The 13,132-nt window shown below is 35.5% G+C and overlaps 1 protein-coding gene across 1 annotated transcript in view; it reads right to left on the bottom strand.

Moving 5' to 3' along the window:
* The window catches only part of NYAP2 (neuronal tyrosine-phosphorylated phosphoinositide-3-kinase adaptor 2), a 242,919-nt gene extending 230,563 nt beyond the window's left edge, over window positions 1-12,356 (bottom strand). Inside the window, exons 1-3 of the mRNA XM_019736641.2 lie at window positions 11,879-12,356; window positions 11,086-11,571; window positions 3,181-3,418 (exon numbers count right to left, since the gene is read on the bottom strand). Of these exons, the coding sequence (XP_019592200.1) occupies window positions 3,181-3,401 (221 nt within the window). The 5' untranslated portion in view covers window positions 3,402-3,418; window positions 11,086-11,571; window positions 11,879-12,356. The remainder of the gene's footprint in view (window positions 1-3,180; window positions 3,419-11,085; window positions 11,572-11,878) is intronic.
* Window positions 12,357-13,132: the final 776 nt, after the last annotated feature.

The following is a 13,132-nucleotide window of genomic DNA, read 5'->3' as shown; positions in this document are numbered from 1 at the left end:
AGAAGTAGTCTGTTTTCAAAGGCCTTCCCTGGCATCGGTGTTTGATCTCCTTTACCCTGCTTTGGTTTATAGTGTAAAACATTATTACCACCTGTCTTATGTATTTACACATACTAATTGTTTTCCTGTGTGTCTCCTTCACCCTTCTCTCAGAATGTAGTTCCCTTATAACCAGGAACTTCATTCTGCTCATGGCCATCTTATCAAGATCCCGGACACTTAGCAACATTTTAATAAATATTTCTCCAATCAATGAATACATTTAACTGCAAGTGTTTGTTGAGCAATTTGTAGGCTCTAGATTCTATTCAATACGGTATACAGAAAATGAGCACTTCCTCTCATAAAACGTGTGTTGTAGCTTGGGCATCAGCAACCACGGCCCATATTGTGGGCCTTGTTGGCTAATTGCCTCTAGTCACCTTGAACTCAGGTGAGAGGTGCCCTAACCATCTCACTTAGCTCAGTGTCCTTCCTTGCTTCCAGGACTAAAGTCTCTCTGCCTTACCCTTTACTTCAGGTGTGGGGTCAGAATTCAACTTGAACATAAGCCCACTTTACTAGGGTATGGGAGTCTGTTTACCTCTCGTTGGTATCCCCGTGCCTGAGAAGTTGGCTTAGTCTTCAACTATGCACATACCTAGAGATAGTATGAGTATAGATGATGATACATTCTGAATGGTTCTATCATCTAAAATCCCACTATTCCTAGGTCACTGACATAAAGTACAAACCTTTATTACCTTCCTGTGGATAACACCAACTACTCTGGCAACAATAGCGCTGTAAGCAACATACTTATGGAACCTAAGAGTAACCTGGCTCCAGGCATGCATTTTCCAGTACATTATACCATGGAAACCATGCACAGTGAATGAATACCTATCTTTTCAAATGCAGGACCCTAGAAGACTCTTGCTTCTTCCTGCTATCAATGGGTTCCCTATTTTTCTCCTAATCTAATTATACACACACACACACACACACACACACACACATACACACACACATATATATATATGCTTATTTGATGCAAGAAAGAACCCTCATGCTCAGAAAAACTATTTCAAATAAACACACACACACACGCTCACACACACGGTGGATGACTTACTCCTATCCTTTACTCTATGCACAAACAGGGCAGACTAAATTTTTAACTTATGCTGAGGGGTGATGTGGAAACAAATGTCTCCAGATCATTTGAGACTCCTTCAATAAATGTGTGAACTGAACTCTCCTTATTTTTATGCTTTCTAACATAATTCTAAAACACATTGCTTCACTAATCTAGCAGGAACCACATCAAAGTTCACAAGCTGAATTTTCTGGACCTCACTTAACAGTGCTTTGCTGTTCTCACTACCTAAATTCTTGCTTCCATTCCTTGGTCTTTAGACTTCATTGAAATTGTTGGTTATGTCCCTTTGAACACTTGACAGTAAACCACCTTAAATGAGCCATTTTTGCTATCACAATATCTATGAATCTTTAGATAGAAAGAAACCTGCTGAAGGTTGATGAAACACGGAAGATAATAGTACAGTGAGAAGCACACTGTGGGTGCTTGGTAAAACCTAATGAAATTATTCAGCAAATAAGTCTGTTTATATGCTTACAGAAAAGAATTAATCATTGAGGTTTAGTGCATTAGTGGGAAATTTTAGATTTTAGGGCTGAAATTATTTCAGAAATTATGTATCCTATCCTTTTTGGTTTTGAATTTTAAAAACTTAGACTCATAAAAGTAAAATAAACTGCTCACATACACATATAAGCCCATCAGGTTTACTTCACAGAAAAAACAACAACAACAACAACAAAACACACACAAAAACAAACAAACAACAAAAAAAATACTGTCCTAAGAGAGGACATTTATTGTTCCCTAGAAAGAAATCTGGTACCAACTAAAGTTAGGTAGAATTAAAAATAACATAGTTCCCAACAACAAATTAATTGAAGTATACATATACTATGAATAGTGACTCTGTTTATCCAGTATGCAATTTTACAAACATTTTTATACCAGATAAAGAATAGATTTCCATTTTAATTGTCCAGAGGAAAAAAAATAATCCTCCACAAAATTTATTTCTATTTTTCTTCTAAATCTCTCCCCCTCTTCCGGCTTGCCCTCTCATATAAAATTATGTGTCATTTAATAAGTGAAGTAGTGCATACTTACCTAGCTTCTTTATAAGAATGAAAACTTCATCTTAAAGTAATAATTTATTTTCCTTCATATCACAATGTTCACAGAGTAAGCAAAAGTGTTCATGCCAGATTTGATGAAAAATTCACCAACTAATTATCAAAATAGCTTAACTATTACTATTCAATTATCCAGCTAATAGATATTGATTAATTCCCTAAATTCTGCATCTTCGTTCTTAGTAAACAGACTCCGTTGAAGAAACAGGACTCCATTAAACACATGTATCTACCCATACCCCTTAAAATACCCCCCCACACACACACACACTGAAAACACTGTAACATTCTTTTGAAAAATCAAAAGATCTGTATCCTTCTTTTGGTCTCAGTGCCCTAGGAAACTGCAATCTAGGGCTCACCTACTTGTAGCTGTAGATGTTGCAGCATAAGTCATTTTCTGTCGTTTTGCAGTATAAAAGTTTTTTTCCTTTGAATAAACCTGGGATACCTATACAAGAGCTATAATAGCCATAAAACACACAGAGAGCACACTCTGAGAGTTCTACATGCCTTCATATACTTATATAATTCTAATTATCGATGAGTCTTTTTAATAATTGAGGGAGAAGATGAATATATCATAAGGTAAGAACTATAAAAAAGGACCATTAAGGTGGGGATTTTCATCAAACATTGGCTCTTAAAGTGTTTATGTACTCTCTTGGGCTTTTATCAAGAGACCGTTCAGTATGAACTTTTGTTTATAGGAAACTGAATTATTTCCCCACCCATCTGACCTCCACCTGCACAACACACAAGTAAATAACGTCTGTGACTAAGGTGACGATCCTGTCAGTAAGATGCATTGCGTTTTTGTTATAGTTGAGGTGCCATTTTCAATTGGTCTCATAGAGTCAAACTTTCACAGTCCCCTTCTTGACCTGGTGACAACAACCCATCCTTTATAAAACTCACCAATTTCCTCGTGTGCACAAAACTCAGAATACTTTTGTTTATATTTACCGTTTTATTGCTTCTTCTTGTCTTCGGCGTTTTTCATTCTTCTCCTTCAAGTAGGCCAGGTTTGTTTCATTTCTCAAGCGATCGTTCTCTCGAGCAATGTCTGATGCATTCTGAATAACCAAACCATCGTAAGCCTTCATCCCCATATCCTCAATATACTGAAGAAATGTGTCCAAAGGGTCTTCCTCTGGATTAGAACTCATCATCTTGGAGGATATCATGTAAAAAGGAACACTTCCTGTAGGATGAGAATGCATTTTTATCTTTGTCAAGGGAGGAGATAAAATCAAGGTGTTGTTTATTCTCCCTATTATCTTGTCAGCCCCAAACTCCAAGGATTATGGTAGACTATTTGGAGACAATGTCTCATTAGAAATTATAAGCCATCAGAGTATTTGAAGTAAATATTAAATGAATGTGGCCTGGGTAGCAAACACTCCCTCAGAGAATCAAAATTAGCAGGACAGAGGCCAAGGCTTTTGCATTGAAAGGTAATAGGATGGTACAAATACAGTGTAGTGTAGAAAGGTAAAAGTTTGGTTTATGTAATTAGAGTTATGACTCTGTTCCTCAACAACATGTACTTATACCAACAAGATATATCAGATCCAAGCTTCATTTGTTTCTGATCACCATTAGGACTTTTCTGTTCAATTTCAAATAAAATAATTGCTTGGAACAAATTTTCTCATTGTGTGTTTTTTCCTTAGAATTTTAAATTAAGTTTTAGGAATCTGAACTATTCATACAGGATATAGCAGCCATCAAGGAAAGGAAATAGACATTTCTAATATAATTTGTCTTGGCAATAATCCCTGTTTGACCCTCCATTATTTTTCAGAATGGTTCTCTTTAATACCTTGACCCTAACTCACATCTCATAGATCACCAGGACTGTGGTAATCCGGACCAACCTGGTAATTCAGGCCGTGACAACTGTGATTATCATTGTTACATGAAGGTTTAAGAACCTCGGGCACAAAAAGGATTACGGAAAACCAAAATCAAATCAAAACAACAACATAGGACTTTCAACCAATACATATTACACTTGCCTATAAAATGATGGAAATAATCTCTCCTACCTCCTGCTGTTGTGAAGATTAAGAGAGGTGATGATTGTAAAGAATTTAGCATAAAGTTCAATAATAGTAAGCACATAATAATGATAGCTAGTATCATTTTAATAAAAGTGTAGGAGGAAGACTGGCAGCAATAGTAATGGAAAATATATATGTGTATAGATGAACGGGGGATAGAAAACCAGCAGGCTATGAAAATCAGCATGCCTTGAAGTAGAGGTATCCAATGAATCATAGGAATCAATAAAGCCAGGGGATAAAGAAATTGTGCTTTAATCAATCAAAACTAGAACAGAAGTTTAATTAATTACACACAAGATAGATATGTTACCCTCCTAGCTTAATAAGGCTTACTGTCCTCAATTACATATTCAATGTAATAGTCTAGGAAAGTGGTATAATTGAGGCAGATTGGAAAACCTAAAGCAAAATTGATTAACAAGGGGAAATATGTGGCCATTTAAAAATTATAAATTACCTTTACATCTTTTTACTGTCTTCAAAAGTCTCCAAAGGATATTTTAAAAATATTAGTCCAACTATTTGTTGAAGTCACAGACTTTCATTTGCACCATTACAAATTTTATTCTGATTTTTTACAAGTATAATTATGTTCCATACCTGGGTTGTAGCTATGGAAACTTCACTTCTTATCACAGTTTATTAGCACTTTAGCTGCCAGTCAATCCATACATTATTTGAAATTGACTCTGAATTTAAGGATATATTTATTCCCCATTCTATATGAAATTGTTGAAACTAGAGGATATGAAAAGTTATTTGTTGACTCATGATTTTTTTTTTTTTTTATGTTAAGTTGTATTATGTTTGGTTTGGTTTAAATCTATAATGGGTTGACAAATGAAATGGTCTTTTTATTCCAACTATCTAACATAATTAATTGTATTTTAATATCAGTCCATCAGATTAGATGTTTACGTGGTGGACACACAGAGGAATAGAAAATTACTGTTACAAAGGATTGCAATTTTGGAGAAAGACATATAAGAACATGATTCCCAGAAAACTAAAGCATTGCCATTATTAAAAATTCCCTTCTACCAAGGACTTCAGCACTAGGTGTGCCTGGATAAAAAAAGATCTGCATAACTTTACAGCAATTAATTCTACCATAGTTAAGCAAGCCAAGTCAGTATTACAAGGATTCTAGAAGTAATGCCTCAGGGTGGAAGATGATCACTCCCGCTGTGCCCTAGAGCAAAACTGTATATTTCCCCTGTGTGAGGCATTACCCACAGGTTTTTATTTCTTCCTTCAAGTTTCCCTCCCATCCAAAGGACACCAGTGATTCTTTATACAATTTATACATTCCAAACAATTAACAAGGTTAACAATTAACAATTAACAAGGTTAATTGTGTACCTCTGAAAATATACTGTTACTAAATGGTCTTTCAAATTATTCTGAGAAAATATTAAATAATCATATCATAAAATATTTGTGCTATGGAAAAATTGTATTATAAGATTTTTTGAAACTAAGACGAAAAGTGGGATGAAAATCAACCATAAAATCTAGTAAAACTTTAGAGCATGCTTATGTCATCTAGTTCTAGAGAAATGTTTGCTTCTACAATCATTTTTTTTATTCGAGTATTTCTTGAGCATTTGTTATGAACCAGGCACTGATACAGGCAGAATTGTGTTTATCTAGCCCTTCACACTGTCTTATAAATGGACAATGAATAAACAATTGCAATACAGTATAACAAGGGCATTGATTCAGGTGGCAGTGGTGACATTCACTGGTTTGTCATGGGTTATGATCACCATTTTTAAGAAGGAACAAAAAAAAACTTTTGAAAAGTTGTATCTAGTTTTCAAAAATAAAAATGGACTTTCTAATGTAAGGGAGGGATGAGCAGTGAGGCAGTCTTGAAAGGCATAGCTGAAAAGTTGAGCAGTATGGCCTGAAACCCCCAGCTACATCACCCTTAGATCTCTGACTATGTGTAAGTTACTTAACCTCTTTAAGGTTGAGTTTCCATGTTTTTAAAATGGTGGTTGGAATAGTATTTGCCTCTTTAGGTTGTTGTGATGATTTAGTTAGAAAATGCATATAAGTGTTCAATAAACATGATTATAATTATTAGTCACAACATTACACAGGCCTATTATCCATTTTGCCCCATTTTATTTTCCTGGTTTGTCCACATCTAGAAAATAAAGGTTTTGGACTTATCAATCACCAGGCTCATCCCATTTCTGGAACATTCAGACTACACTCTTACAAGCCAAAAATTGTTTCTTAGGCAACTGAACAGTAAAGAAGAATGAACTGTATGTTAAATGTCTACCTACCTTATTACAACTACTACCACTCCCATGCAGTGACAACCCACAAACAAGTGTATCATAAATCCGTTTATCTTTCGGAAATTTATATTTATGGCTAAGGTAGATATTGAATCAGGTCTTTTTTTACCACTAAAAACTTGGCTGTGTTTTGACTGTGAGATAGTAAATCAAGTTATTTTCTGGCCCTTGGATGAAAATCTTATATACAAGCATTCTACGAAGGCTTGTCTTGAACATCTAATTCCTAAAGTTGACGTCTTAAAAGACCATAGTTCAGAAGCAAATGGGACATTTCCTTCAGGTAGCATCTTTAGATATAACACAATCGATCAGTCTAACTTACAAGACCACAAATTATTGCATGGGATATTTATGACAACAGAGTGGGTGAGATTGAAGGGAAAACCTTGCATTTCTACATTCAGTGCTTCTATTTGAACTAGTGTGTGTCTGCAGCCATTTTTGCTCACAACAAATTAGACATTTTAGCTCCCTCTGCCTCCCCGAGCATTGGTTGAAAGCTGGCATCTATGGTCTTCATCCACAGGCAAATATGTTTTATTTGGAAAACACAGTATTGATTCAAATCGTGTAAAACTTACGTGAGTGTGTTCTTTTTCTTGGAAGTTGTGGCCAATGTGTACAATTTATGTCAGGGACTCCCCTGAGGAAAAACCTAAAATGACTGAGATCAGAATTCCCATACAGATCACAGGTAAACATGTCTTCACTTTACTCCTTTTTTCCACCACTGGATTCTTCATTTGTAAAAGATTTCTTTTGTTTAATTTCTGGATTCCTATATTTAAAATCATTGCCATTCTTATAAAAGCTACATATTTTGGCTTAAATACAACTGGGTGTTTAATTTCTCAGCTTTATTTTATTTTATTCTTTCACTTTTTAAATTTAGTTCCTGTTAACCACGCCCTTCCTAAAGACAACTTTGAATAATATTGTGACACTTCCCAAAATTTGAAATTTAATTCTACTCAACTAAGATGCACCAATTTACACTGGTGAGAATCAGGTTATATTTAAAGTACTAAGCCCTTAACTTATTACTGAATTAACCATTTCTTTATGTTCTTTTGTGTAAAACCATCACTGTACATTCTGATGCTGAACCTGGAGCTGAAAGTAGCATTACATTTCTTTAAAATGTTTCCACTGAAATAAAATTATCTAGTATATATACATGTGGAACATAAAATATACATAAGAATATCAAAATGGAACCCATAGAAATATTTTAAAAATCACTTTTCTTTTCTCTTTCTGTAGCCACTACTTGCATCCAAGGAACTCAAGAAGCTGAAACACTACATGACTTTTTGTGTGAAAGACAAAAAAAGGGGTGGGAGCTCATATTTTTGAGAAATAAGTGTATGCAAGAACTTAAAGATCATATATTAACATGGGTTATTCCTTTTGTATATTAAGGTACCAATTTTGTGTGGTCTCAATTTACCAAAGCATATTTAATGTGGCACTAACTGATGTCAAGATTGAATTCCCCATAGAACAGAGGATTACATATTAAATGCAGGCTGTTGTTGAAAACAAGATGTGGGAAAAGGGTCAGATAAATATTAAGCATGCATATTCTCATGCATGTTAAAGTATTTCTCTTTCCTCTTCTTAAAATTCAGGACAAATTCTTTCTTTAGTGTAATTTCATGCATTGTGACATTAACCACTCTGGCTCTGTTAAGGATGGGCTCAGGTAGCTGTGTACACACATTTCTCAGGCATGGATCATTTACCACCATTTACCAAAAGCAGGGTTCCAGTACACCAGTGTCATCTGTGAATTAGTCCATGGGCCTTCATGGGTGCTGGTTCTTTTTTTTTTTTTTTTCTTTTTAAAGTATTTACTCAGAATTTCTGAAATGGATCTGTTCTCCATCTAAAACTTTGGTTTTCTAAGGCAAGTTGTAAAATTTCCACTCATCCAGTTATTTTGCACATCAATTGAGTGGTAGAGGAAGAAAAACCACTTGCTTGGGAGAGAACGGCTCCCCATTTCTTGAAGCTCTATGAGAAGCTTCTTAAATTTTAGGTCATGGCCAACCCTAGAAGCTAACAAATAATAAAGTTTATTCTGTGTTATTATTATAATGCTATTTTTGTTATCTGGGGAAAACAAAATACATAGTGGGAATAAATCTCCAGGTGGAAAACCTAGACAGTTTGCCATCATTTCATTTATGTTTTTCATTTTATTTGCATGTAGGAAAGTTTCCTAGTCTCCACCACTTATTTATTTCTGAGGTTTTGAAACCACACCTGTCTTAATGCTGTGAGGAAGTTATTACAGTTTGAGTTATTAAAATTTAATTTTCCCTCCCACTCCAATCACTGCATCTCCTTTGAGAGAGAGGATCCCATTTTGCCCAGTAGTATTGATTCACCCGAATAAAAGTTTCCCAATGCAATTTTGACTATTATTTTGTTCAATGGAAGAAAAAAAGGTCTTTTACATTTTTTTGCATGTACTCAGACCAATTTGAAAACACACTGTGAAAATATAAGTACTTAAATAATCAGGATTCACATACATATGTAAATATGCATGCAAATTAATTCCTAAAATGTGCTGACTTCACATAGGACAAAATCAACAGACTAGATTGCCTGGTTATAATCCATAACCCATGTAAACCATGTCAAAATTGTTTTTCTGATAAAATCTTATACACAGTTTGTCAAAATTCAGTCCTGCAATTTCACTTTGATTATCCTTGAAATCCCATCCTCAAGCCCACAAACTGTCATGCTCAGTTTCTCATCCTCACTGTCATCAAAATGCAGCTGTTCTGACCAAAATGGGAAATGTTAGAGTTAAAACCAAAAGAGCTTGTTGAAGTGACTACAAAGACACTGATTGCTTTTTTTTTTTTTCTCAGAAAGCAGATTACTTTGGAGTGAGTTTATTTCCACTATCTCCCTTCCCAAAATGGGTAAAATGGGCATAAATCATGTTAATGTAGGAGCATCATAAATTAGAATTTCCTCCCCAACTTCCAGGTTGTCATGGAGCTATTTACCCACGGTACAAAAAGATTGCACATTTCCACTAATATTAGGGATTCACACAAAATGTCAATAGCTGAGGTACTTTTTTGAGCCTTTGGCCACATGTTTCCAGAAGCTTATAAGGCATCATTTGCAAAGTAGATATAATCAGTATAATAAATTGCTGACTGGAGCTACAATGCAAATCATCTAATTGGGAGTTTATGACTTACTTTTTTTTTTCTCCAAACAATAGCCAATCTTCCAGTGTTTAGGATTTTTATACTTCTCCCTCTAAAGTTTATAGATGCTTCAAGTCCTTAGACATCTCTATAGTACTTGTGAAGTTGTAATTTTTTTTTGCTCAAGTCTGTTATCATTAATTTCCTAAATTGTCAATTTCCTTCACAGAGTCCACTTCTTTGCTGAATTGTCAAACATATGTTGCACTTCCCACAGAAAAAAAAACAAAATAATTTTGGCATGTGTGGCTTACATTTTCTCATATTAATTTGTTTACCACTTGATAATATAGAAAATAAGTTGGAACATTGTTTAAACTATGAAGAATTAGAAAAGGAATTAATTTTCACTTGTTTTCTACAATTATTCCACACTACTGGGTTATAAATTCTTGCATGATAAAATGACCAAAAGTACATCATGTAAAGTCTTCAATTGGATTCCTTTATTTCGGGAATATATTTAGATAAAAAATCCAGTATCAACATAACTTTAGCATTTTCTAATGAAAACAAATAATGTTATTTCATGTAACATTTCTTCTGGGTTTGAAATACTTACATTTCATGTATGTAAAATAGTGTTGGTAGTTGGAAAAATTAGAACAGAGACACTCCAACAAAATAAGTGTGTGTCCCAAGTAAAATAAGTCCACTTAAAGTTCAATAGAAAATATTTATTATGATGACACTAATGAAATCATCCTGGTATTGTGTGATATTAAACATGTATGTTTCTGAAAGGGTTTATGTTTAACTAGTTAGGAAGAAGCAGTTTCAGCTTTGGTGTCTGTCTAATAGTTTGTATTTTATTGGGGGTGTACTGTGTCTTTTCTTGGGAGGGCATAAAATTGAGCTAACATAAAAGTGCTAAGAGACTGTTGTAAAATATTTATGATATGGAATAGCAGATAAATAGCTAGCATGAACAATATGAATGCCAATTAATACCCTGGAAAATATTTTCAATGCTTTTAATAATTCATCATGGCTTATTTTACCAATGAAAATCTAGTTTAACCATTTCTGTGGTAATGTAACTAAGTGGGTAAGAGGATACAAAATAGCCTGAGGCTCATTAATGCCCTGGATGCCTTCATTTCTGCTCCACCTAATAAGACATGCAAACTTCAGCATTAAGTATCCCCAGCTAAAACCCATTCCATTTCACAACCAGAGAGCTTGATCTATTTAGTGCTGGATTTAATTAGCATGCTTAGAGAATGTGAAAAATGAGATACATACCAAAATTTAAGTCCCCAGGGAGAGGTAAGTGCAATAATCAGGAGGTGACTTGTGTCTGTCAGAGCCCTCTCTCGCGGTTGATCTCAGGGCAGTTCTGTAGGAGTAATCCAGCACCATAACAAATAGACTTGTAGTTCAGCTCAGTTTTTCTTCAATTAAAGTGCATTGTATCTGGATGGGAAAAGTGTCCACTCCCAGATTCTTCATCACTAGAGATCAGAGCATTCTTGATGTCCTTCCTATCAGATAAAATGGCCTTTAAAGTTTTCTAGGAAGATACGGTGACAGAAGACAGGTGCTTGCTTCCTTAAATCGACATTCAGAGAAAAGAGGGCATAGCTAATGGGTGGGGAGGAACACACAGCCCCTCTCCTTCCAGGTCCAGCAGGGAAGGAATTGAATGCTTTTACCCACTTTGCTACCCAGATGATTACAAGACTCGAAACAATCACCCAGGCTGGCAAAGGTGCCTCATTTGATTATATTCTGTAAAGACAAAAATAAATGAAAACAAAAAATCAGCAACATCCTCTCTAAATGTCTCCTTTCAGCCAAAAAGATGCTCTTTCTCATTGCCACTTACATACAGAAGGTTTGGAGCAGCCTAGCTTGTGGCATGGTCCCTCCCCCGTGACAACCAGCTTTCTCTCTCTCTCTCATTCTCTCTCTCCCCTCCCTCCCTCCCTGCCCCTGACTCCCTCCCTTCCTGCTTCTCTTTCTCTCTCCTCTCCAGCTGCCTTAGTCTGTTGATGCTGCTGCTGATTAATCAGGGATTCTGAAACAAAGAACCTACCTTCTGAAATAAGCAGTAATCTCTCTTCTCTCTTTCTGCGATCCGCCTGCATTGAACGGCAAAGCTGCCGGCATTCTAGCACCTTGGATAGTTCCTGCTCACTAGGCCCGTTGGAAAAAGGAGGGGAAGAAGCAACTGAAGAAATGAGAAGAAACCCGAAAGCAGCATCGTTCTACTTCGGATTTCGGCTCCCTGGGGCCTCCCCTTCTCGTTAAAGGCCTCCCATCTAGGCAATAGAACCTCTCTCTTTTATCTATCTGAGCTGAAGTCTGATTAGTAAATAATAAAATGAAAAGAGGATAAAGAAACCCCTTCATTTATATCCACTACAACACTCATTCAGTCTACATGGAGAAGAAAAATATAAATCCATCAGAAAAAAAAAAAATGTTTTCACTACAGAGGATGTTTAAGTTATAAGCTTTTCACCCCTGGCATGGCTAATGAAAATGAGCAACAACGTAAATGGAACATCCACATCTCAGTTTAATACCCTTATTTGATATCAATTTTGTCTCCACCCGCCCAGCACAGCCGAGCCAGGCACACAATTACTACTGACGTACTTCAGGCTGCTGCTTGGGGAAGGAGGGGAGGAGCCTTTTAACCTCATCAAAACAGCTTCATGCCACCTGCTCCCATGGCATGAGAACAAAACTAGCCCACTTAGAAAGAACATGCACAGTTTACACGTATGTCAAATAAAGGTCTTGCCTGGAGTGCATTTTTTTCCCAACAAAAATAAGACGTGCATTAACTGTGGCATGTATGTCACTAATTCCTATACTCACTGATGAAATTATTTAAGTCATCCTATTTCCTGCATTTCCTGAGGACTCTCCTCATTCTGTTCTTAATTCCATCTGAATATACAACTATAGTGAATGTTATGTAACACAACCTATGTATGTATATACATATACATGTGTGTACACACACACACACACACACACACACACCAAGTCCCACGTGTTTAATCTAACTTGCTTTTGCTCAGAGTAAAAAGCATAATGAAGTAAAATGTAAATGTTTTAATGTGTACGTTGGTACTATGGTAAAAGTAACAAAAACTGGTAGGTTTCTGTTTAATTCAAACTAAAACGTCAATTTGGAGAAAAAAATGAACTTATTCAATAGTGACCTGTAGGTATTTTTCCATTGCATTCTTTCCCAACAATTGTTATTGCAAATTACCTCTACTAGCAAGCTGATTTTCCCAAAGTTATCCTAAACTCTAAATTCATAACTAATTTC

This window comes from Rhinolophus sinicus, linkage group LG01 (genome assembly GCF_036562045.2).
Source record: "Rhinolophus sinicus isolate RSC01 linkage group LG01, ASM3656204v1, whole genome shotgun sequence".
NCBI classification, from domain to species: domain Eukaryota; kingdom Metazoa; phylum Chordata; class Mammalia; order Chiroptera; family Rhinolophidae; genus Rhinolophus; species Rhinolophus sinicus.
The sequence above is the reverse complement of the archived record's forward strand: the minus strand, read 5'-3'. Positions and strand labels throughout refer to the sequence as shown.